The sequence below is a fragment of the Pogona vitticeps genome, chromosome 2 (assembly GCF_051106095.1).
Source record: "Pogona vitticeps strain Pit_001003342236 chromosome 2, PviZW2.1, whole genome shotgun sequence".
Taxonomy (NCBI): domain Eukaryota; kingdom Metazoa; phylum Chordata; class Lepidosauria; order Squamata; family Agamidae; genus Pogona; species Pogona vitticeps.
The window spans coordinates 72,564,383-72,591,858 of record NC_135784.1 but is presented as its reverse complement, the minus strand read 5'-3'; the positions used below and the strand labels follow the sequence as shown (position 1 = coordinate 72,591,858).

The 27,476-nt window shown below is 39.0% G+C and overlaps 1 protein-coding gene across 9 annotated transcripts in view; it reads left to right on the top strand.

Moving 5' to 3' along the window:
- The window catches only part of PPARG (peroxisome proliferator activated receptor gamma), a 79,386-nt gene that overhangs the window by 12,587 nt on the left and 39,323 nt on the right, over window positions 1–27,476 (top strand). For 2 of the 9 annotated variants that reach the window (XM_072989717.2, XM_078385416.1), the window contains exon 2: window positions 25,723–25,950. In XM_072989717.2, coding sequence (XP_072845818.1) covers window positions 25,731–25,950 — 220 coding nt within the window. In that variant the 5' untranslated portion in view covers window positions 25,723–25,730. Of the gene's footprint in view, window positions 1–6,102; window positions 7,435–11,669; window positions 11,750–14,914; window positions 14,967–25,722; window positions 25,951–27,476 lie in introns of those variants that run through there. The other 7 variants (XM_078385410.1, XM_078385411.1, XM_078385413.1 and 4 more) reach the window with 7 other exon arrangements.

Below are 27,476 nucleotides of genomic sequence, written 5' to 3'. Positions count from 1 at the left end.
GTGTGATTGACAAAAAGTCTTCTGCATATCTCAACTTATGCCAAGACATAGTTATTATGCCAGTGACTTTTTGATAAAAGCTCTGGCATCATCACAGCATTGTTTTAGCCTTTCCTCCCCCTCTCTTTTTTTTGCCAAGCTATGCTCTGTACTTCATAAACCCAAACATGCCCTCGCCCTGTTCCAATCTATTACAAAAACAGACAAAACATTTAAGTGGGCTCTGATTAAAAGGATGCAATTTGTTAACGGCACATGCTTCTGAACACTGGTCTGTATTCTAAACCTTAAACATATCCCACAGTAGATCTGTAGGGATCACCTGAGCTACAAGTCCCCATTTGCTCTCTCATTTCCCAGACTCTGTAAACTATTAGGACACCAGGGAGGCCAATTATGTCCCTGTTCAATTTTCTGGGTTGTTTTTTGTTTTTTAAACTGACGTCTTTAATGTTCAGAGGGTTAATAGGTTTCGCCATTCTGTAACTCCTGGAGGTCACTAAGTATTTATAAACTTATAAATGTCTGCATACAGAGGGAGTGCCCTGGGTACTCAGGAAACCTCTAGCTTATTGGGAGGCACTGTCTTGTGTTCAGAGTGATTATGAGCATGGGGTCATCCAAATTTGGCAGGAAAGGTGGTGAAGATTCGAGATGGTAGTTCCCACATCAAATCAAACATTTTGGATGTGTCTTATTCAACCAGTTTAATACCTTACTTGTGAAGAAACCATGCTATTTCCCTGTAAGTTCATAATGACAATTTGTTCTGATGGCTAAAGCCATCAGAGCTTGCTGATCTATTCTACAGGAGAATAGTGTGTTTGACTGTACCAGACCACTGATCAGATGCAAGATTTCCTCAGAACTGTAGAAATGGAGTGATAAATAGGTAAGGCAGAATTACAGAGTTACATTGTTAGTAGAAAGTTTATTATGTCACACAATAATCAGTTAGGAGTGTGTCTGTTTGTTTTTTAGGAAGTTTCATATTTGTTATTGTTATATACCTTCAAGTTGCCTTCCAGCGAACGGCAACTCTAGGAATGAGATATCTCCCAAATGTCTTTTTGGTCTTTTTACGTGCGATTTTGACAAAAGACTGCATGGTATTCAATCTGTGGGAGAGTCAGTTTCAGAGTTAATTTATAACTAAAACAAATGAATCTATATATATATATATATAAAGAACAGTTATATAAGAACTAAGTCAAGAAAGGGAGGCCCAGATAAGGGCTATCTGAACCTGTTTGATCCCGATGATTTTATGATGGTGGAATTCTATTATAGGTGTGTTGGGAGTGGGAATCACAATTCTCTAAATTAATGGGGCACAAATGTCTTTATCATATTCTCTATGGGTTCACATGCTGCAAAGTTCAATCCTGCCTTCCATAAATAAACTCTTAGTGGTTACACTCTCCCGTAAGTAAATGCTGCAACAATACAAATGCAGATACAGCAGTGTCTGAATCATTTTTCAAACATAGATGCTGATATGGAGCTCTGCTTTAAGTAAGATTAACTGATTGGTCTTTCCTTTAGGGCAGCCTTTAATTTTGCATTTACAGTATTTTTCTTCTGCATACTTCAAAACACTTGATGTTATGGCAGAGGATATAAAAGACATACACTGGCAGTGCTTTGAGACAAATTTTATCTACCTATATATATATGTGGCGCCCCAGGTTCTGTGCTCTGGACAGATTATGTTATCTCAGGTGGATAATGCCTTGTTATTTACTTAATGCAAACAGATTAGCTTCAAATTAATTGCAAATTGACATCTGTGACCTAGTCTATATAGATTTCTTTTAAATGATTATTCCTGTCTTCTCAAAAGAGTAAAACAGCAGCACCTCCCCGTCATTTACAGCATAGTAGTATCTTTGCCTGCTAAGAAGTAAGTATTCCTGGGCTTACTACCAGATGCACATAAGAGTGCAACTTAAAGAGAAATTACATTTTCTTGAAGTATAGTGAGACAAACATATGAGTGAGATGCCAGGTGCTATACTTGCTCTGAATTACTCCAGAGTATGTATTCAGCTTACATTTATTCAGTTTGCATGTGGACTTTGTAGCACAGTGAGTTTGATCCAGTAAGCAACAGTGATGAATGAAATGCTATTTATCCTGTATTGTCTACCATAGAAAGACTCATCATACATTTGAATAACTCTGTCTCCCAACCACATCTATGCAAAACAATGAATGTTTGTTTGATTATGCTTCATCCTTGTAACTGTTCTCCACTGAGGAGCAAAACAGCGATGTCTCTTTCCAACTGGTTGGAAAAGCACAGCGTCCATCTTGGAAACCCATCTCATTTAACGTTGCTAACGTATCTGGAAAAGGTCATGATTTGGGGTCATCCTCATCTGGGTATAGTTTATGTGTAATAGTGTCTTTGAAATTTGGATGAAAAGATTGAAAGGGCTGGTTACCTGTTTTACTTGTGGTTAAGGTCAGACTATTTAGAAAACAGCTGGGAATCTTATGAGGATGATCTGCTTGTAGAGTTATGGTTAGGAAACTTCATGCATAAATTCATTAACATTCAGCTCATCACATAGTTCTATTATTACAGCAAAAATAGAAGTCCAGACATAAGCCCCTTTTCAAAGAAAGATAGACTTGTGATATTTTAAAATTAGTCGGCTTAGGGTACTTTCAGGCAAAGCCTGTGTTCTGCCTCTTTGTAGAAGGCATCAGGACATTGGGAACTAAGCCATCAAGACATATCATTTTCTATTTGTAAGCATTCTATGATTCTTCCCTCTTCTTCTTTTTTCTTACCACAATAGTAAGAAATAGCTGACGTTTATGGATTAATGTATATATGTTGTTGTTAGCCGCTCAGAGTGGTATAAATATACCAGATGGGCGGGATATAAATCAAATAAAATCAATCAATCAATCAATCAATCAATCAATCAATCAATCAATCAATCAATCAATAAAGTCATTAGGTAAGATAAAATGATAGCTGCATGATACCAATTAATTTGTAGTGTTTGAAGCCCTTCATCATAATGAGCAGTACAGTATCCCATTGCTTTTAATGGAATAGAAACACAACTAAAGATCTGCCCAATTATCTTCATGTATACCCACCACACACAAAGGGGAGCTCTCTCACAAAAAAGTGTGCTGCTTATATACCGCCCCATAGCACTTTAAGAACTCTCTGGGCAGTTTACACGTTAATTACGCAGGCTACACATTGCCCCTCCCCCCTTGCAATCTGGGTTACCAACCTCGGAAGGATAGAAGGCTGAGTCAACCTTGAGCCGGCTACCTAAGATTGAACCCCAGGTCCTGAGCACAGTTTTGGCTGCAGCATAGCAGTCTAACCACTGCACCACAAGGCTCCCTACGTCCCTGGTTTTGTCAACAATGCCCCTTCTATCTCTGGTTTTGTCATCCTCTTACATTTGGAGGACAGTGAGCCTTAGAGAAAGAAAATCTCCACTGTTTGGCAGAGCTTTCTACTTTTGCCATAACCCTGATTTTCCAGGGTCCTGACTCGCATGAAGAGCAGAGTTATTGATATCTTAATCTGAGGCAATTTGCATCCAAAATTTAATGCCATTTATATAGCAAGACAGGAAGATTTTAGCTAGAAATAGGTGGTGCTGAAATAGAACTTGATTCATCTGTCTTGAAGCTCTTGAGTTAAATAGCAAAAAAAAAAAAAAAAAAAAAAATCCACACAAAAATTAAAGCAAATTTTAATGTTACTTGTTACTTCCCTAAGATCTGGTGTAGTAAAAGAGGGCTGGGGAAATACCTTTGCTACGATTCTGTTTTCTTTATTTAACACACATGACTCTCCACTTAATCCCTAGGGATTTTAGACATTTGTCAAGACCTCACTACTGTAGAAATAGATGGTATTTTCTCCAGATTTTTTGTCACTGCTGTTTTCCTTATCTGTGAAGGAAGCACAACTACTCCCAATGGAGAAATTTAATGCTGGCTTAGTCTTAAAATAAAGCTTTTTCAAAAAAAAAAATCTGAGGGAAAGGTCACATCCTAATAACTGTGACAATCTAAATTCCCAGGGAGTTTAAGAATGATGCTGACGACTACTGCACTGATGATTTCCCAGTTATAAGTTACTGAAACACAGCCAGGGGAAAGTTCTCTGTGTTCAAACAGAATTAGTGGGACAGGCATTCATGTAACAGTCCATAATGGTCCAAATATGTTTCCTTTTTATTTTCTGGGGACTTTTGTCCTTATGGCAATGATACCTGCCAAAGTGCCTGGTGATCTGCTTCAGATCTGGATGCGAAGTCAGTGGTGTGTGTGCTTGAGATAGTGGGAACAGATACCAGAATCAATCACACCAGGAGCTCTCTAGCATCACAACTGGAGTGATCTATGTATTTCGTCTCCCACCTGACCCACTCTGTGGGAAATAAACTCCTCCTGAGAAAGCTATTCATTCCTTGGGACCAGAGACATCTGCTCTGGGTGAGGTCTTTTCTGTCTTGAAACTTCTGCTTCCCCAGAGACAAGCAGAAGAGGAGTTGCTGTGAAAAGGAGACCACTCTTGCTTTTATGCTGATACAAACTTTGGAGTTGTTTTTGGTCGAATTGGTACTCAGTCTGGAATGGTGGACAGAGTGACTGACTAGGACGCAGGGGGTCTGGGTTCAAATTCTGGTCGGTCATGGAAACTCACTGGGGGGTTGAACTCTTTAAATATATTACTTACCTCGAGAACCCTATTAGGGCCTCAATAGGTCAGTTCTGGCATGATGACAGATAGCATAACATCTTAATCTGAAATTGTGCTACCTGTTCAAACATACTATTGATACAGGAAAGGACTATATATAACGTTTGTCATTGGTTTGTAATAACCTATTTTCTGTATGGAGAGTAAGTTCAAGTTCAAATCAAGCTAGTATTTTTACAAGACTGTTAGATCTACAGTCCGTCAGGCTAAAGACAGTCCTGCCTTCTGTTTACACAGTGGCCAGTCAGGTGCTCACGGGCATGACTGATTTTCTGCAGATGATGCTAGTATCAAAGCTAAATTTTCTTGGGACCTTTATATTTTATTGTATTTTAGAGTAGATGGTCAATTACTCTACACTGGCCTGTATAAAATCTGTCCATCCTAAGTATCAGTATAAATGTTTGAGCCACCCTACAGCTCATCCCACCCTGTTCATGAGGTGCAGCCCATTTCAATTGCCACTGGCTTCTGTTTGGGGTGAGATGGATTGTGATATTCGAAGAGAAACAGAAACTCAAGAATTTGTGGCTCAGAATATCCAATCCATATTCAATCTAGCCCATTTAGCAGCCATGTCTGGGTTTTATGAAATTAAATCACCTGTCATCAACATTCCCTTTAAGCTGTGTAGCACTGTATTGTGCAGCACTGTATTGGTGCCACACACTTGAAATTAGTGTTGCCGCTCATTTGGTTCCAGCCGCAGCTGGAACATTGTGTTTGTGTGTGTGTGTCAGGGTTTCAGCTCAGTGCTGATGGAAAATTAGAGAGAACATTGCCTGTCACCCTTTTCATTTTACTGGAATGCAAAACAAGGGAGGCTTAACCATTCTTTCTCTGCTGCCATCTATGTGACTCTCTCTCTCTCTCTCTCTCTCTCTCTCTCTCTCTCTCTCTCTCATATGAGTGCCAGTTTCTCTCCATGGGGATAGAGAGGTGGTTTTCATTTGATTGTGGCCAGGGAGGGAGGTATTGATTCAGTTGTTCTAATGATCTTCATACCCCATTATTATTTAATTTTAAACATGGAACAGATGTGGTTGCTAAACATGCTTGCAAAGCTTAATTGACTGTTAGTCCTGAAGATCCTGGGTGGTCTTTGTAGAAGAGTATTGTCTCAGCCTACCCTACACAGGACCACAGTGATGATAAAAAAAACATTCTGTGCTCCTTGGACAAGCAATGGAGTATTAACAAATTTTATATTAAAAGTGACAGCTGACCAGTTTCATTTTTTAATCATTGTATGACTAAATTGATGTTAGTATTCAATAACAGTGCTAATTTTCAGTTTCTGTGCTAGATTGATATTAATTTTCAATAACATTTTTCTTATAATTTATGTACAGTACTGTTCTTTCTTATGAAGAAGAGAAACAGTAAGTACAATAATTCTAAGCATGACATCCAGACGTATTCAAAGAATTCCTCATAAATGCAATAGCTTGCATTTTGAATATCTTGTAGCATGGTCGTGTGCGAACAATTTCCTGGTCATCACACAATGTACATGAGACTGTGAACTATCCCAACCTTGATCCTGGCCCAAGCTTGTCCTTTTTGGTTCAGCAGCAGGTCCACCTTTTGGGGTGGGGTGGAGGGGAACAGGCTGGAACAATTCCTCCACAGACAGAAGGGTCACTTAAAGGGAGGTTGCTCCCAGCAAAGCAGCCATTTCCAGTGCAACTAGATGAAATCCTTTCTCATCATCTGACTGAGACCTTAATAATAATTTCAAAATCCTCTTAAGTTAGCTCAGTATCATCCCCATATTGTAGGCAGCTGGGGGAATGTGGCTTCTTATAGAAGGGGGGAGATTTGAACTGGAGACACACATTTCATGGCTTAGACTCTTAGCCACCATATCAAACTAGTTTCTGAGCTATTCATTAAGCTATAGTCACTGATGCTTGAAGGTACTTGTTAAACCATAAGCTCAAGTCTGCTCAAGTCTGTCATAGTGGGCTCATTGTCCAAGTCTCAGTTCATGCCTCGGAGTGTCTTTCTACACCCACCACAGACAATTTTGCAATATCTTTCCGACATGTATCATGCTGCCTTCATGTGCTCATGATATAAGAAGCCAGTCCTATGCCCACTCCCACACAGTGCTTCCCCCCCCCTTTTTTTTTTTTTTTTTTTTTTGATGTGGCAATGTAATTCTTGTCTTTTTCCACTTGAACGCCTACATAATTTGCTTGATCATGGGACAAAGGAATGTATACCTTTGTCTAGTAAGTTGTATACTGTATTTCCTCCTTACTGTGACTGAACAGTTAATTTTAAGAGAACTCTGTTCTTTCATGGCGTTGCAGTGAGACAATGCTTCATGCATCATTTGGGTTTTCTGCAAGTTATACTCCCCCGCCTCCCGGTACATCATTTCACTATTTTTAGGCACAGCCATCAAAGAAGTAGGGTCTTTGATTTTGGGCAGTTATTATCCTAAAGCCTGTGCTCTGTTTGAGGTTTGAGATAACTTATTCCCACTACTCAGGTTAGATAAATCAGGTTAGATAAATCAAGATAAAAGATTTGTCCCATGAATTCATTTACATATCTGAAGAAAGTGACCAGAACAGATATAGAATTGCTTCTGATCTGTACTTTCTGCATTCATTTTTCATGTCATTAGATTTTATAGCTTGTTTCAGCAGTTTGAACTGTGACATGTTTTCACCGTAAGTAACAACTTACCACTTGTTAAATTACTGCTATAACGGACTGTTGCAAATTATACACTACTTGTTGTTCTATAAATTCATATTTGTGTCTTTCTTTCTGACCTAATCTTAATAAACAAAATTGAGAGCATTATATTTGAGCACTTTGGAACAATGAGTTATATCCAGTTTTGGATTACTTGTACTTCTGTGCTCCAAAACATAAAATGGTGGGCTAGCGCTCTGAGTTCTCAGAAAACCATGGAAAATTTCCAGTAGTTAGATTTTAGCATTGTGTGTGCTAGTTTTATATTGCTTCTCTCTCTCTCTCTCTCTCTCTCTCTCTCTCTCTCTCTCTCTCTCTCTCTCTCTCTCTCTCTCTCTCTCTCTCTCTCTCTTATATTGTTAGTCCTTCATGTCATCACATCTGGCTCTCATCTCTCCTGCATTCTGATTCCTCAAAACCCAGTAATATAATTCAAATAAATAATACTCAATAATTATATAATGCATTATTTGTTATTTAGAATGTTGAGTGTCCTTTCCTGAGAGCTTATGCTCAGAGCTCTCTAAAATGTAAAGTTGGGAGTAAGCCACTTTGGACATATTACAAACTCTTAAGTTACACTTTAAAAATAAAAATTTCTTGGCATGGGTGGTAGAAAGGTATTGTCTAAATTTCCTATATCTAGCTCGAAAAGGATAGTCCTTGCCTAAAGCTCTGTGTTTCTTGGAAATAATGTGAGAACGCTTGAATTTGCCTTCTTTCACAAAGGACAGGAAGGACAGGATGTGGGATGATGTTGCCTCTAAGGACCCATCTCGAATATAAAATGGTTCCAGTTGGAGATTTGTATATGGAAGGAATGCAGGAAGTGTACTATTGCTGATCTGCTGTTACTTTCCAGTTTCATTTGGGACCATCCATGCATCCATTCAGGGTTTATTTTAGGCCATCCTTTCAAGGGTCAATATTATACTCTACATGGTTTTATAGTAAGTTAGTTTTTTTTTTTTTCTGAGTAGCATTTTCAGCGAATGTTTGAGTAAGATCCAACTTTATATGCATTCATCCAGTGAGACTTGTTCTTTAGGATATCAGATGCTGGTTATTAATATTTTTAATCTGACTTCACTGGAGAGTAACTTGTCATAGTCACTACTATTATGTAATGCCCACTTGAGCCACATGACTCTTTAGCAGCAGGGAAAGGGAGACATCCTTCAAGGGTAACAAAAAGTCAAAGTGAGAGCTTCCTAGTTCCTCATACTGTTCTTCCTTAAAAAGGAAAAAGGTTTCAGTTTAGACTATTCCATTGGTCCATAGATTAAAGAGGTCTAGCTAAAAATGAGAAGAGATTATTATAGTAGTTTCCTTTTCAACATGAAAAAAACTCTGGGTTTATAATGCCATTAAAAGCTGATAATACAATACCACCTAACTAAAGCAGCTGCCTTATAGAAGAGGTTTTAAGCTGTTTAGAATCATAGAATAACTGAGTTGGAAGCAGTCTATAAAGCTATTCAATCCAACTCCCAGCTTAATACAGGAATACAAGCCAAAGTAGAATTGACCAATTGTTATTAAATTTTCTCTTGAATACTTCTAGCATTGGGGCACTCAACACTTCTTCCTCAGTTCTATTGTCACACTGCTATAACAGTAAAGAGGGGTTTTTTTCTGATGCTTCCAACAAATTTTGGAACACCAGTGATAATAAATTTTAAAAATATGTAGTTGTGGAAGAGCCAGTGTTATAAAATTTTGGTAACTGTATCATCTGAGTGTAAGACAAAAGAAAACTTAGGATGTTTGCACAATGATACTGAGTTACTGAGCAGGTGAGAAATGAAAAGATTTTGGGGGGGGAGTTTTAGTCCTCATACATTCTGCTAGGATAGGTGTTCGTGTCAGTTTTTTCATGTACCTTAAGGACCTGTGAGAAAAAGCTAGCAAGTGTTCAAAAATGCCAGTTCAAGATGGCACACTCCTTAGGACTGAGGAGCTCAATTTTTCCCCATCTTCAGTAGTGGCGAACCTTTTTGGACTCACATGCCCAAACTGGAAAAAAGAAAAAGAAAAAAAAGAAAAAGAAAAAAATCAACAGTGGGTGGTGTGCCGCTGCTGCGGCAGCAGTGGCAGAACCAGAAGTGGTGGTGGAGGGGGGAATCCTGGCATGGAGGTGCCTCGAGACCCCACTCTGGATCCTCTGCCAGCACCAGCTGTTGCGGATCTGCCTGCTAAAACACCAGCACCGCGGCTGCAGCCACCTTCTCAGGTTTGGCTGCATCGGGGGGGCAAGGTAGCGATCTGGTGACTTATGGCTCATAGGTAAAGGTAAAGGTTCCCCTTGACAATTTTTTGTCCAGTCGTGTCCGACTTTAGGGGGCAGCGCTCATCCCGCTCTTCAAGCCATAGAGCCAGCGTTTTGTCCGAAGACAATCTTTCCGTGGTCACATGGCCAGTGTGATTTAGACACGGAACGCTGTTTACCTTCCCACTGAGGTGGTCCCTATTTATCTACTCGCATTTGCATGCTTTCGAACAGCCAGGTTGGCTCATAAGTCGGCAGAAAGGGCTCCGCATGCCAGCTGTGGCATGCATGCTATGGTTCGCCATCCCTGGTATAGGATAACAGAATTTGGCACATAGAAATTAATAGTCAATCGATAAGATTTAAGTGACTTAGAAAATATCACACATACACAAAATACATTTAATTGATTCTTGCTGTTTAGTCGTTAAGTCATGTCTGACTCTTCATGACCCCATGGACCAGATCATGCCAGGCAATCCTGTCTTCCACTACCTCCCGGAGTTTCATCAGATTCATGTTGGTCGCTTTGATGATACTGTCCAGCCATCTCATCCTCTGTCGTCCCCTTCTCCTCTTGCCCTCACACTTTCCCGACATCAGGGCCTTTTCCAGGGAGGATATTTATTTAATTTATACATACATATATATATATATATATATATGGAGAGAAGATACTCTGGTTTGTCCTTAGAGAGTTTAGTTACAAAGATGTCTGGAAGAGGCACCATTAAGATTAATTCCACCTACAGTGGTGCCCCGGATGACGATGATAATCTGCCCCGGGAAAATCACTGTTTAGCGAAATCGACATCATGCGAAAACCCTTTCCCCATTGAAATGCATTGAAACCCGGTTTATTGCGTTCCAATGGGGAAAATATCTCATCGTCCAGCAAAGATCGGCCATAGGGAAGCCATTTTGTGAGCATCGATCAGCTGTAAAAAAAGGCTGCCCTGTGAAGCATGGGTCCAGAAAACACAGGGCAGCCATTTTGCAAAGCCGAAAAAATTGTTGTCTTGCGAACAAACAATTTGTGAAGCAGTGACCTAATCGATGTCCAGCGAAAATCCTCCATTGGAATGACTGTTTTGCAAATCGCTATAGTGATCGCAAAAAGTCATTGTCATGCGGATTCGTCATTTAGCAGGGTCGTCGTTTAGCAAGGTGCCACTGTATCTTGGTGCTACTGCTGTTGTGCTGACTAATGTTGTATCCATTAATGGAGGGCATCTGCTCTGAGTTGAGTGTTGTCTCTCTTGAGTTTCCTGCTTCCCCAGAGACAGTCAGTGGTGGAGTTGCCATTAAAAGGACAGCACACTTGCTTCATGCTCATTTAAACTCTTTATTTGTTTTAAATGAATTGTAATGATTGAACTGTTAACACTGGAGAGTTAATGTTGTCCTGGGGTGCATTATAGGTATTGCATTTGTGTGGTTTCATGGTGCCTTGAACACAGTGCATTTGTGGAAAAAGTATTATATGAATGAATTGTTATAATGGAAACTAGTAGTCAAGAATATCTGCCTTGAAAAGAATGCATAGAGATATTGGGCATATGATCAATCTGGTTAATCAGTGAGAATCATGATATACAGTACAAAAGTAGTTACTCACCAGTACACCCCACTCATTTAAATGGCATTGTTTACAAATAAGTGGGATTCCCCTTTAAGTGTTTGTGGTAATTTAAGATCTGCCTTGTAAAGATAGTTTTTAAAAAATGATACACAAATTTAGTTTTAAATTAATCCCATAAATACGTTGCTTGAAATATTGCTAAAACAGTTTAATGCCCCAGTATGTTTCTCTGCATTAGTAAAATGTTTCCGTTTGGACCATTGCGATTTCTGTTGAATGCATTTTTTAAAAAACAGTATTTTTGTTTTGCTATTTGTTCTTGTAAAATAAATGCTTCTGTTTGTTTGTTTTTAAAGGTGCAAGATACCATAGGAAAAAATCACATCGTTACTACATTTTAAAACATAAATGAAGATAAATAGTCCATTTATGGAAAGTGAGTAAGATTAAATGTATTGGAGATTCTTCAGTGCAAGCTTAAGTAAATTTATCAGAGAGAAAATCCTATTCAATGTAAAAGGACTTCTGTTTAAACATTTATGTTGCACTGTACATCATTTTGTTCAAGGGAAAAACACACACATTGCAGCATTTATTTCATGTTGCATCAGAGAAGATTGAGATCATGAGAAATGAATGTATCTAAGGATGAAATGTGTAGGTGCTGTTCTCTATGAATTGTTCTATTAAGTATTAGTAGGTGATTTATGTATTACTATCAGTTTAATAATCAGAAGTCCTGGCCCATTTACTGAAGACCTTTGCTCCTAATAGCAAAGGTCAGGAACAAAGTGTGTGAAATTACTAAATGTCGAACTAGGTTTCATCCTGTTATGTTATTAGTCCCCACAGAAATGCACTGCATCATCCATCATAAAGGATATAAGTAAGAAAGGAAGCCACAGGGTTGAGCTTGTAAGAACTGAGCAGGGCTGTTGAAAAGAGGACATTTTGGAGATTACTGATTCATGAGGTCGCCATACGTTGAGGGTAACCTGAAAGCCCAGAAATCACACACACACACACAAATTGTTCGTTGCACCTGAAGGTAGCAGACTAGCCAACACTTCACATGGCAGGCCACATGACACACTCATCTCTGTTCTCCAACCATTTTTCATTACTTCCCATCTGAGGCAGCTTTCACACTGTGCCTAATGATGGGTTCAGCTGTGCCTTTTTTAAGCTAAAGGGAAAGTGCCTGTGTTTGTGCACTAGGATGAAATAGTTCACCTGTGCACTTGCTCTGATGTTGAAATTAGGATACTAAGAAACCTCCATATCCATGGAGTCAGTATCCACAGTTTCAGTTGTCCATGGTCACCACTCCTGCAACCCAGCCCATAGTGCACATCCACACACTACATGTGCACATGGACTTATCTCCTCCTCTTGCCTTTCCTTTCTCCTTTTGGTCTCTAATAGTTTTACTATCTGTGATTTCAGGCACTCTCTTGGGGGGGGGGGGCTTGGAAGCTATCACCTGCAGATATGGGAGCCCTACAGTATTCCACCCCTATTTTATTCCCTTGCAAGTTGGACCACCACCCTTGTTTCATATTAAGTCTGGAATTAAAGCTTAGGTGCCCAAAGCATGGCTTTATGCCAGAAAGGATGTGATTTATAACATTCAGAATTTATGAGTGGTTGCTCAGGCATGGAGGAAGAAATGATACCATGTAAATTTTCCATCTCTGGCCTAAAATTGAAATATAACCTTGATTTCTTAAGCAGTTGTACATTATTATATTGTTCAGTTGTTGTATATATTTTACTGAAGAGTTGGCCTTTCGTCAATGTAAAATAAATGAGATAAAATGAAAGGTCTACTAAGCAATGGCCCAAATTCTGTTACATAAATTATGCATGCTGAAAAATGATGATTTTCTGGCAGGGAGAGATTTACAATAATTAAAGACTTCCTCCTTCTGTCCTGTGGCTTATCCAACTTCTGAGTAATCTGTTTCATTCCATGACAGCTGTAGAAGCCAGAGTGCAGAAGTTGGAAGTCTTTAATTAAAAATCTCTGGATGATGGTAGTGTCATAGAGACATTTTTTTGTAATTAAAGATATCCTCTTTCCCTGCCACAGTTCCCACAGCTTCCTCATAAGAAAACAGATTACTCGTAAGTTGGATAAGCTGCAGGACAGAAAGAGGAAGTCTTTAATTATTAAAAATATCCCCCTGCTAATGACAAACCTATATTTATGACATTTTTATGTGAAAGAGCTCCCAATATTTCTTTTTCTAGAAATTACTAACAGCTCACACTTTTTGCCAATCTAAACATTTCACAGGGTCCTTTTAACATTTCCTAACTGGCAATTTTTTATGCATGAAGAAGTAGACTTGTCCACAAAAGCTCACATTAAAATATAGTAGTTAATTCTTAAGGTGCCACAGTGTTTTTGTCTTCTTTATTTTTGTTTTGTTTTTGTCTATCCTACTAGAACAAACTAGCAAGGCTATCTCTCCTATAACAGACATTTGTAGGCAGCTATTCAAATTGAATATACTTTTTGTGAGGGTGAAATTTCCGTGAGAAAGCATAGTGAAATTCTTGGAGTGATATCTTGTCTGTCCCGGCTGCATTGCTCAGGTGACCAGATGAAAAGGACAGAATTCTTACACTTTTAAAAGTTGTTTAGAAGAGTGAATTTCAGCAGGTGCAACATTTAATACACCATCCACCTTCTGAAATTTCCTCATCCACACAACTGTTAAAGGTAAAGGAAAACTGTCCTCTTTTTCCTCTGGTCATCCTAATGCTGCCCCCTTTTGAATCCCACTCACAAAAAGATAGACCTCAAAACATTGTGGATTATTTGCAATTTTCTGTATACCTGTGAACCTGTAAACAGGAGGAAACCTGTGAAAGTGAAGCATTCTCCCATTAGAGGCAAAATACCAAACCATTCTAAAATGTATGGCCACAGCAGAATCCTGAGAGCAAATCCTATTAAATTTACCCTGGTTCCTTTGAAGCCCATCAGTGAAGCCCATTCAGTGGGCTAGTTCATATCAAAATAGTATGTATGGATAAAATGACAGAGTAACCCAGTGAGCTGTATTGAGCTCCCTGGAAGAAAGGAAAGATAGAAGTAAAAATAACTGACTACAGTATATCTATGTAGTTCATTAAAAGAATTGATATTTTTCTGGCATGTAATCTTTGGAGTTGATGGTAATATGAACTGCAACATGTTTTATTCCGGTAGCAAACTGTGGGATATGGGCATGTCTTTGTTTTGTTTTATTTTGTCCATTTACTTCTAGCTTGCATTTAACTAATTCTTGCACATTACTATCAGTTCATAATTTACATGATAATTTGGCTACAAGTATTCAAGTACTATTTCTCTTGCATCCATTTCCTCTTTAAAATATTTACATATGTAACACACCTTGGCTGGGAGCAGATTTCTATGTTGACTGTAAAGAATGGAAAGAACTTGATAGATTTCAAAACTGAAGAGAATGTGTTGGCTTTTGGGGGTGGGTGGGAGTACCAGTTAGAACTTGAATGACCTGACTGGCAAATTTTTGCTCTTTTCATTGTTGTATGTAAATTTCTGGCCAACTTTTCCACTTTCTTAAAGTGACTGTGAGATCCTTGAAGAACTGAAAAAACAGGCTGTTCTCATCTGGATGGTATGTAGTTAGCATGAGGGTAGATTGTTGTCATTTCCCTGTTGTTGCTGTTGCAATTCAGCAGTGAAAAGGGGATAAAAATCCAGTCCTCTGTTGTCATAAAATAAAACACACATCAAATTGTAAAAGAGAGCTCCCATAGTCTTTGCTTTCCTTGACTATTCTGCTGGTGAAAGAAACACCTAGTTTTTCTTTTTGTAGGTGCAGGAATCTAAAGAAGGTGTTGTGAGGGTTCCCTTCTGGGGAAAAAAGGGTGTTTTTTTTTTCTTGGATATCATGTACCTTTTATATTTACCGGCACACTGAATATTACTCTTCTCTTCTCTTTTCATGAGCAAGATAACCAAACTAGTACTATCATTTATGGACAATGCTGATTTTCTAGATCCCCGTCCCATTTCTAAAAAATCTGACTGGTTCAGATCTAGCTTCAGATAGAAATGATTTTGGCTGCAGTGATGAATAATTTGCAGGAGGAGTTGGTCAGAGGAAATGCAACCCTTGCGGATCTTCTGACCTCCTGGGGCTATTTGTTAACCCAGTCATCGTATCCCTCTGGATCTCCTATTGTGGACACTTCTTTTTAGTAGCTCTATGTGTTGTTGACAGCAAGATTCCAGAAAACAGTTCTGGGGGATAATGGTTTGTTGCTGTGATACTTGTTTTGTCTTTTCCCTGCTTACCCTCTCATAGTATTCAACAGAAAGATAGAAAATTTTCAGAGATAGTAACCATAGGGCTTTCATTACCTTCAGCTGATATCCTGATTATTTTGCTTGTGTAGTAATGTCTAACTTTCATTACCACTTGGTTATGCTTAAGACTGTGTCTAAATAACTTTTAGAAAGCACATCTATCATAAAATACAGTGACCAAATTGTTGACTAGAATTAGGGTTACCATGTTATCTGTTTTGCTATGTTTTCTCCAAGATTATGGAGGTGCCATCTGGTTATGTCTTTGGACCATCATCAGGTCTGGATTCTAAGCTCTTTTTTAAAGAATTAAAATAAAATAAAGTGAGTCTCTAGCCCTTGTAGAACTGTCAGGCAAAAGGTACAGTCAGTGCTTTGACCTTCTGGCTGAAATCTTGTTGCTTAGTGTAAACGTTTGCACTAGTATAGGCCTATTTGATAAGTAGGGTTTGGTGGTTCAACATGTCCAGGGGTCCTGGCTCATGTAGTTTATTTATCTGAAATGTTTTCTAGCTCCCTTGTGAATCTTTTTCCCTGCATAACATAACAGGGAAACCATCTAACAGTGATGGGGATTTAGAAGCTGGTAGCATATTGAATTGGCACTTGCTTTTGCGTTTGTGTGAGAGAAAAGTCAATTGTGGCAAAGAAAGTTAATACTGTATTTCTTAGTTCTAATAAAATATTCAGCCTTTTCTCTGAGGGAAAGAAATTACACCTTGTTTTTTCCCCAGTTTTGGCAGTTTGACTTCATTTTCTATTGTATTCTTTTGTGTAAATCAGATGACAGTGTATCATTCATGGAGAATTCCCAGGGTATTCTCATGGATCTTTAAGGTCCTTTTTAACATCAGTTAAAATGGCAGACAATAGTACCGATAATATGATATTTTATTCTGAAAATGATCCTGTAAGGAGAGTTTGGCTAAGAAATACCAACTGACTCAAAGATACCAAGTAAAGCCTTGTGACTAAGAAGGGATTTGAACTTTCCTTTTTCCAAGTCCACGATTCTGATCATTGCACTATACGGGTTCCCTCAAATCAGTGGTTGCAATATAAATAATTCCAAGACTAAAATACATTGGTTGAAAAATAATGCAGCAATTAATATACTTAATTTGCATAATATGAATAGCCCACAATAATTATAATATCATACAAATTGGATAGTCTGATTTGCATAATGTACAAATTGGGTTACCTGGATACGAGGGGATGCTGATAAGTATTGAGCCTTACCCAGAAAAAATTGAACTAGGAAGCTATAAATTGCAGGATGTATTGGCCAATTCGTCTATATTTAACGGTGCAAAAATCAGCTACCTATGATTTTAACTTAACTTTCATTTTCCGATCCAAAGTGAATGTGGCGGCACCTCCAGAAAAGTTCAATGTGGAAGAGCATAGGACCATAATCAAGTTCCCGTTTTCTCCAAGGGAAAGGTGCAAAGCAGATCCACGATGAAATGTCACAAACTGGGCAACAGTGGCCCTTCATATGCAACAGTTAAACTTTGGGTTGTCAATTTTAAAACTGGCCATTTCGGTAATGAAAGTGAGAAACCCAGTGGAAGGCCTGTTTCTGTCTCTGTGCCTGCAAATGTGAAAGCCATCCATGACATGATCATGGAGGACTGCCGAATATCAGCCAAAAGTATTGCTATATATCTGAGAATATCACGTGAGAGAGTTGGTGCCATTATCCACAATGACTTGGAAATGAGAAAGCTGGCAGCAAAGTGGATCCCCAAACTTTTGACAACCGAACAAAAGAAAAAACGTGTAATCGGTGGCTGTTTTGGAACATTTTGCAAGAAATGAGTCAGATTTCCAGGGCAAACTGGTAATTGGTGATGAGACCTGGATCTACTGTTATGATTCTGCGACAAAGGAACAGTCTAAGGAATGGAGGCACCGTGGTTCCCCCAGGCTGAAGAAGTTACGAGTGCAAAGGTCGGTGCAGAAGCAAATGGCAACAGTTTTTTGGAATAAGAAGGCAATTCTGCTGGTGGATTACCTCCAGCAGGGTTCAACCATCAATGCAAAATATTACTGTGCTTTATTGACAAAATTGAGGCAAAACATCAAGGAAAAACATCGAGGAAAGCTCTCCAAAGATGTCATCCTGTTGCATGACAACGCCTCGTCACACACTGCATGTGAAACAATGACAAAACTGACTTCCTTAGGCTTTCAACTGATGCCCCATCTACCCTATTCTCCCGACCTGGCCCCTCCTGACTATTATCTGTTCCCCAAACTCAAAGAACACCTAAAGGGGCAATGATTTTGGGAGTGTTCTGGAGGCAACTAATGCTTCAAATGAGTGGACTCTGCTGCAAAACCCTGAAAATAGCTAAAATAATACACAGTAACTACATTTTTTAAAAAATAGCACAGAAGAGTAACAGCAGAAAGAAAATTACAGAACTCCCTCCCCAACTGCTGTTTGCAGGCTCATTACTTTGGTGTTTAAAGTCATCCCCAGAGTGCTTTTCTCTCTCTGCAACTTTTAATGCTGATATGGCATCTGCCTTCCTTTAAACTTACTCCCTCAACTGTTACATTTTGTGTTTAACCATCTTTTGTGTTTATAACTGTCTTTTGTGTTTAATGTTGTTCACTGTCTTTTTAATTTGATCATACTTTTTATGTTCAGTATCCTATTGCTTGTCTCAGCTCGAATCCAACAGAAAAATTATGCTGAGTGTACGTCTATCAGCATAAAGTTAGTTGCAATTAAAGTAGTCAACTTGCAACTATTTTCACTTGTACACAGAATCACAGGATTGCTGTGTGACATCAGTGTCTACTTGGGGCAATTCACAGCTGAGATATATGCTGATGGACTTCCCCTGACAAGCATAAATGATAGGGTTCTGGGTTGCAGAATACTGTAGTAGTATGTCCGTACATGTAAATCTTATTGTATTAGTGAGACTGCTCTATTTATAATAAATATATTATAAAAGATAATAATTATAAAATTAATAATAACTTGAAACTAGTGTCAAGATACTGTGTTGCACTTTTTTGTATTTTATATATTTTTGTATTTTTAATCTGCCTTGAGGTGGTCATGACATGTGGGACATACATATTAGAAATAAGTAAATAATAAGAATGACTAACAAACAAAAATATTTAAGCAAAATATTTTGGCTTCAGTAAAATAAATTAAATAAATGTATAATCTTCGTATTTATTGCTGTGTCACATCACCTTGAAACTTCTTACAGGAGGGAGGAGATAGTTGTATATCTTGGTCTCTGTTAGCCTGATAGAGCCACACAAAAAATATAATTCCTGTCTCTAAGGGCAGCTTTGAAAATGGAACTATTAAATATAAATACTGTATGTATTTATTCTGGATCGGGGTGATAATTGCAACTTTTCTTCTATAGAAATATCAAATACATTTGTAGCTCAATTCTAGGTAGATAGAAATATATTTAAATCAGTCAACAGCCAGTGCAAGCACAAGTTTATAGATGCACATAAGCTGAAGCTCTCCTCAGGCACTCTAGGTAGGGTTTGTATAAATGCACAAGGAGAGAGAATAGAGAGTGATGCCAGTTGTCTCACTACTAGATAAAGATTTTGTGTGCTGGTGTCATAACTGAAATCTGCATAAAATCTGTATCACTGAATTTTTCTATTTATTTTCGCTTTTTTCCCTTAATAATGTACAAGGACTTCCTTCCCCCCCTCCCCCCCCTTATTTACCTTTGCTGGTAATGTCAACCTATAATTAAATGACTGCTTTACATCTCTAGGCAGAAAAATTAAATAGTTTTGTTCAGTTTGAAGGAAGGAAATAATTGTAAAGAATGACATATGAAAAGCAACTCTGATTAACAAACAACCAGCACAATTTATATAGTTAAGCAATTATTTATGATTATGGCATTTCTTTCATACCCTGTGATCTGTTATACAGTATATGGAAATATTTATTGCTCTTTGTATGATATAGAAAAAAACACAAAACAATTATTCACAATGCTTCCCAGTTACTATACTGATTAAACAAGCAGAGATTTGTGTGTATGGAATCATTAGGATCCGAAATCTCTTTGGAAGCCTCTGAGTTTGATGTACAGACCACTAGAGAATGCAGAAGGTCTATTGTGGGAGTTTGTTGTGAATTATGAACTGGATAGTCCATGTGTATATGCTATTATCTGAATGGGTTTGCAGTTTGGCATTGTGGTGCTCCATCTTGCTGTTATCGATGCTTTTGTTACAGGTGAATGGGCTTCCTTCCTTCCTTCCTTCCTTCCTTCCTTCCTTCCTTCCTTCCTTCTTTCTTTCTTTCTTTCTTTCTTTCTTTCTTTCTTTCTTTCTTTCTTTCTTTCTTTCTTTCTTTCTTTCTTTCTTTCTTTCTTTCTTTCGTTGAGGGAGATTGTTAATCCGGGACAATCCTAGTTTACGTGTGGCAGTGAAGTATTGAAGTTCTGTATTATGCTGATTTTACCAGTATTGTCTTGCTGCAATCTTTTGCTGCCATCTCTGCATAAGATCAATTTACATTAGGATAGGTTTAGCCTTGATTTAAAAGCTGACAACATAACATGGCACTGCCTGTATTGTTAAAATTATGTGTGTGTGAACCTAGTCTATAGTGATCTTCAGATGTAGAAAGAAAGACTATTACTCTTCTTAGGTCAGACTGTCCTGCCTTCAATAACAAGAATACTTCAATAAAATCCACCAACGCTTTCCATTTTGAGCCATAATTATTAGCTCTTATTTCTGAAAAAGAAATCTGATAATAAATGGCACCATCTCCTCTATTTCTAACAGATTAAGAAGTATTACAGACAAAATAAATTGAAGCAACTCAGACGATATTACTACAGTTCCTGCAGTTCAGTGTTGTTTTTAATAGAGCAGACTCTGTCTTCAGACTTAAATGCTTTAGGACATGTAAACTGAAACTCCAGAGCTCTTTTGGAGGAGATTAAAGAAAATTCTCTTATCGAATTCTCAAAACATGACAAAAAGGATGTGGTGGTCCAGTAATGTTTTTTGTCCATCACAGATAATTATTTGTTTTGACACTGTGGTCTGAGAATATATTAAATCTGAAGTTCTGGTCAGAAAATTATTTTAAACAATGGCCATATTTTGAACCTACCATGAGCTGAGGGGTGAATAAGATTGACTCTGCCTATCAACTCCTCATGAAGCAGAATCACAGGCAAAGAACTTTTTAACCCTTTCCTCCCTTGCAAGAAAAAGAGTAAAAGAGGCTTTGACATAACCTTTTCCTGAGGGATCTCAGTTGGTCACTGTCAGTAGCCTCAGCCTTGGATTGCACAAGTGCAAACCCTGCTCCACCTTTACAGGGGAGGGGAGAGACTTTGGGGTCATTCAGATGCGCTCTTATCCCAAAGTTAAGTGTGCTGTGGAGATGGATTGCTTTGCTCTTTTTTATGGCAACCACACAGCATAATCACTAGAGTGTACCAATATGTCCCCAGAGTACCGCAACTCACACCTTTTTGACCCCTGTCAGGTTTTTCTGTTCGTTTTGTTTTGTTTTGTTTTTTTATGGGTTGGTATGCTTTAGTTTAGTCTGTTCCCAGCTCATGTAGTTGCAGGGAATGGACTACCAGTTGAGCCTTACAGTTATCAAAGCTACCAAGGCTCCTTCTGCTGTCAGTTTCCTGTATCATGAAGTGGCTTAATAAGTGAGACACTTCAGGGTATCAGTAAATTTAACACTTCCTCTGCGGAGGAACTGGAGAAGTGAAAGTATTATTTTTGTGTGTGCTAGACCATCACTGATCCACTGAATCACTTACATTATTTTTTTAAAAATTATTTTCTGTGAAGCATCAATCAAAACTGCTGCTGTGAGCAGGTTCTCAACACTACACACAAGGCAAATAATTTTTGTTTAAAAAATTAAGTAATTTAGTGCATTAGTGGTCTAACACAGGGGAAAAAGTAATTTCAATTCTGATAGTGAAATCTTGAGCAATGTGATGCCTCTTCTTAGTGCTTTCTTCTGATGGCTGTTGGAGCCACTCTACCTCTTCCCACTTTGTGCATTGCCACACTCAGTGTGCACAGACACACATGTACACACAGAGGCATGCACAGCAGTCAGGAGGAAGGGGGAATTCACCTCACTCCTTTCATCTGGATGTTTTCCCACCTCCTCTCTCTCCTGCTCCTGCTTCCCTCCCTCCCTTTTCCTGTTTCCTCCCTCTTTCCTTTCCTTTATCTCCTCACGCATTGGCTCCCCTTCAACACCTTCTTTCTGGTTTTCTTGCACAGCAGAGAAGGAGCTCCTTTGCAGCTTCGATCCATTTTTTATTAAATATTTCTTGTACTCTCCCCCCCTTTAAATTGAAAGGGAAAGTGTTCAATTGACAGAGGGTTACTGGAGAATGACATGCCATTTGAACATGAGGATTGCAGCAACTGGCATGTCATTCCTCTCCTGACCTCAAGTGACCCCTTTTTAGACTGCACCAGTCCACACCAAAAGTGCCAGTGCAGTTGCACCCGTTTCCCTCTTTCTCACTATAGGACAAAGTAACAGTGACTTTATGTATAGGGAAATAGTGCGGGGGTGGGGGAAGATAGATAATGTTGTAGTTTTGAGTTTGCCCTCCCCCTTTACTATTTCCAGCCTACTGTCTGTGGAGTTATTGTATCCAAAGAAAAATATTATATGTGGATACAAAAGTAAAATAAACAGATCCTGTAAAGTTTAACCGAAGGTATTTTTATGAGTGAGCTGATAGGCAGGGTTCATTATATTGAAGGTTCCCTATACTGTATTAAGCAAAAAAGGTTCACGGCTAGATGATTTGACTCAGCTTTGTTAATATAGTAAGCTTTGTGGATGTTGGAAGCAATCCGCTGGTGAATCCAGAGTGGGAAGTGCTAGCCAACAGGGTGCTGTTGTTGCCCAAGGGATTCCTGAACGTGCTCATAGTCCTCACATTCTTCAGAGAGTCTTCTTTTGTGCCCACCCCCACCCCAATATAGCAGTGATTTCTTTTCTTTTACTTCATGATAGATGCCTTAGTGTGGGTTGTCAGTCATTGTTAATAGTGGGCCAGGCAGCGGAAGCAATCTTGTTGCATCCTTTTTACTCCTTTTCTTTTCTTTGTGATGCGCCAGTGAGGTCCATCCCAATAGAACCTGATTGGTTCCCTGTGGCCGAAGCACTTAAAAGGGGTGGGTCCCTCAATCCCCTTTTCTCGTCCTCCCCATACACGAAAATTTACATTATATGAAAGTTTTATCTTAACAAAACCTGGAAGTTACAGTTTAATGAGGATGTTAAGAGAGGTCTATGGTCCTTTTCAATGTCAGCATTTCTAGAAACAGAGAACGGTTCTTACATCATTTTTTCTAGAGCAGACAGACTACTACTAATATCTTCCGTTTTCTGTTTCTTTGAGCTCCTCTTCCAAATTTTCTTTAGTCATTTTTAGATCTCTTCAAACAGAATACACTGTTGGATGAAAGTCATGTATGGTAGATATATCAACTGTGTATTTATTACAAAGAATGTTGTAATCATCTGAGAAATAAAGATGCTTCCAGCTTGGCGTGTTTACTCAGAAGAAAGTCCCTTTAATTTCAAACGGGGTTTAATTTCCAAGGATTGCACACTTCAAGACATGCTCAGACTCACCCAGGTCACAGAGTGCATCTGCTGTTTTAGCTGTGACACCAGCTACTGTGAAATGTTTGCATATGTCACAGAGGAAGTTAAACATTGACACAAGCCTCTCCCCCTTGTTCTTATAGTTCTGGTCCCTAAAATGCTGCTGCTTTAAAAAAGAAACACCTTCTGGGCACAAAGAGTAGTGTTAGCTAGTTCAAAGTAAATAGAGCCAAGCAAGTTTTTATAACATAAAGGTGCAAAGTCCACACATGCCAATAGCTTCCAAGTTGAACTAAAGTGCTCAAGCAATTTTGGATATTATATAGTTAGATATTTTATTTTGTTAGTCCAGTTATCTAGTATCTTATTTGAAATGGGAGAACCATTATAGGCTGTGCACAAACACCCCTTTCTCATGTCGAATGTCATATACTAACACTGGGGTTCCCTTACAGGATTGTCATAAAGGTCACTGAGGGTTTGATGGCTAAGAAGGCATATGCCTGATTGCACCAGAAAGGGTCACTTTAATGAGAATTATCTTCCTTAAAGTAACCCTTCTGTCTGCTGGGGTATCAGTCAATCCAGCATGGCCCCAAAAATGTAAAGTGACTTTTAGCATATATTGTTTTGGTGTTGTGCACCATTCTGGGTGCCTTCAGAGAGAAGAATTACAAAACAAGGAATGTCTGATGTCTTTTCTGATCAAAATGCTCTTCACTGTCTTAGGTGAGGGTCACTTCCAGGAAGCTAAGATCCTGAAGATTTTTTTCCAGGGACTGGATCCTGAATCTTCTCTTGAGAAAATCAATATGTGCCTTACTATAAAACGGTTTCCCCTCCCTAGTTTGGATGAAGTTAAAAACCTATGACACCACAAGAGCTGCGTTCCTTAATCTGTGACCCTCCTCATTTCTAAACAGCAACTCCCATCATCAGAAGATATTACTAGTTAGGGATAATGGAGGTGGAAGGCCCTGGGTTGGATTGGGAAAGGCTAAAGTGAAGCAAATTTCTATGCAGCAAATTTCTGCATAGAGTGTACTCCATTTACCAATGAGAAATCACAAGACCAAAAGGTGCATCTGAAATTAGGGGCTGCTTGCTATTGGCCTGCATAGCTAGAGGTTGGGAGTTTGATTTCCCATTGTCGCTTCTGTAAGTAGAGCCCGGCTCATTCTCGGTCACATGCTATACTAGCCTTACTCTAAGACTAACAGGAGTCTCACCAAAACCTACAACCATCAGAACAATTTCAAAAATTAGAACAATATTAAAATAATAAGAGAGAGAGATGCAGTGGTGTTGTGGAATCTGGGTTCAGAGAGTTGAAGTCCCAGGAATTTCTGATTAACAGGAACTGTGATTTCATCTGCCAGCTACTTTGGGCTACCCTCTAAGCCTAGCTGTAATCCTCACAGTAGTTGGAACAGAGCTGCTGAAGACTGGTATGTTTTCCCAGGCTATCCCTGCTGTAATGCTAAGTATTAAAGGTGGTTTCCTCTTGAATGAGCAATTGAGAGCCATCACCTTTACAGAAGACCAACTCCTCAGTTGTTGATATCCAGTGGTTTAGTGGTACATTTCTGATCCATGGACTATTTTCATAGTTCATTAAGAAAAACACACAACTAACAATATATTAATGGACGTGGTGGCGCTGTAGGCTAAACTGCAGAAGCCTGTGCTGCAGGGTCAGAAGACCAGCAGTTGTAAGATCAAATCCATGCGATGGAGTGAGCTCCCGTCGCTTGTCCCAGCTCCCACCAACCTAGCGGTTCGAAAGCATGCAAATGCAAGTAGATTAATAGGGACCACCTTGGTGGGAAGGTAACAGTGTTCCATGTCTAAGTCGCATTGGCCATGTGACCACAGAAGATTGTCTTCGTACAAAACGCTGGCTCTATGGCTTGGAAACGGGGATGAGCACCGCCCCCTAGAGTCGAACACAACTGGACAAAAATTGTCAAGGGGAACCAAGGGGAACCTTTACCTTTACCTTTTAACAATATATTAGAAATGCAAGTTGTGTTTTACCTTGCTGCTAACTGTGAATTAGTAATTTTCAGGATGCAGGTATTGAACAGGATCCAGTGAACAAATGTGCACATAATGTTGTGTGTCTTAAAGTTATTTCTCAAACAGTGTTGATCTACTCAAACTTTGTGGTAAATGCTTTTTAAATTGTGGCCAATTTCCGTAGAAAACGGTGATCTGGCATAGGCATCTATTTTTTTAATATTCCTGTTGCCTATTTTCTGTGACTCTTTACCCTCTCCTTCCTCCTTCCTGTGAACCCTTTTCCAGTACACTGGTTTTATTTTGTCTTTATTATGTTACAGAATTTTATTGAAGTAACGTTTCTTTTCCTAAACTCCGAGTCTCTTTTTTTCATTTTGTTTTCTTTTTCTGTTTCTTTCAGGATTTACAATGGTTGATACAGAAATGCCGTTTTGGCCCATAAACTTTGGAGTTAGCCCAGTCGATCTTTCTGCTATGGATGAGCACTCCCATTCCTTCGATATAAAGCCCTTTACGACCGTCGATTTTTCCAGCCTTTCTTCACCACATTACGAGGATCTTCCTCTTGCAAGAAATGACCAGACATCCCTCGACTACAAATATGACATGAAGTTTCAAGAATGCCAAAGTATATCAGATTTCTAACACTTACTTGGGGTTAATTTTTCACCATCAAAGTAATCTGAACCAAAAATTGTTTCAGGTTTAGCTAAAGCCGGGCACAGAAAACAACTTCTACTGAAGATACATTCCAGTATGGTAGTCTGGCTGTGTGAGAGCAGAGGAGTTAACCTCTGGATCATAATCACCACACAAAGGGGGCACAGTGTGAATTCGGGGGTCATCCCCACTTAGCTGGTCCTCAGGCCACCCTTATTTAGATTTTCTCCAGCCGATCAATCATAAATCTTTCCTAAGTCATGAGGTGGGGGAACCAGTCACCCTCCAGACTTCTGTCATCCATGGCTGTTGGATAAGTCAGCTAGAGCTCATGGGAATTGGAGTCCAGCATAGGAAAGGCCATTGAATCCTGGCTCTGGAAAGTGGTTTGTGTTCTTGTTTTCTTCCTAGATAGCAGGAAAAAATGCTGCTACCTGAGATTGTTAGGTTTACCTAACAAGTCAGATATATTATTTGTAGCTTTTAGCTAAATTTTACGACTGTGGTATAAATATTCAAGATATAATAAAGATTATAGCAACACAGTAACGCAGTGCTGTTATTGTGCAGCAGAACATTGTACAAGGCAATTCTTTAAAAATGGGGGCATCCCAAATAAAAAATTATAACATTAAAACTTTGGATCAGCAGTAAATTTGGCACAGATATATAAAACAATCTGCTCTTGTTCTGTATCAGATTTGGGGACGGTTGGGCAAAGGGTTTTTGAGTTGTGATTTTTTAAAAAGTAAAACCATTGCTTGCCTGCCCCCATGCAGAAACAAGTAAACCTAAATGTCTCCAGATTTAAAATACAATGGTGCCCCGCATAGCTAGTGCCTCGGTTAACAATGAATCCGCATAGCGACACGTTTTTTGCGATGTTCTCAATGGCTAAAAATCGCTTTGCGAAGATCGGTAAGCGTTTCGCTTACCGATTTTCACATAGGGTTGTTTTGGGAACAGCTGATCGGCAGCTCCAAAATGGCCACCAGAAAAAAATAATGGCCGCCCACAGCGTTTTCGCGCCCTTTACTAGCTTACCGGGCAGCGAAAATGGCGGCCGCATGGAGGATTTCCGCATAGCGGTGAGTTTACAGCCCATAGGAACGCATTAAACTTGTTTTAATGCGTTCCTATGGGGGTTTTTTGCCCCGCATAGCAATGAATCCGGATAGCGATGATTTTTTTGGAACGGAGTATCATCGCTATGTGGGCCACCACTGTAGCTAATACAAAGTTAAAAAAAACTTGCTTTTATTGTTGAAAAACAGCCCTGACAAATGCTTTGTGTTTGGGTGAGAAGTGGCTAACCATCTGGTTCTTAACAGGTCTGAAAATTAAGTAAATACAACCTCAGAGGAACAGTAACACATGATATATTACACTGTGTCATGATTTAACAAAACTAAAGCCAAAATGGAGAGGCCATGTATGAAAAAATCCTTACTGCTTCCATAGGAATTAAAAGGCCAAATGGCAGCCAGGTGCTGC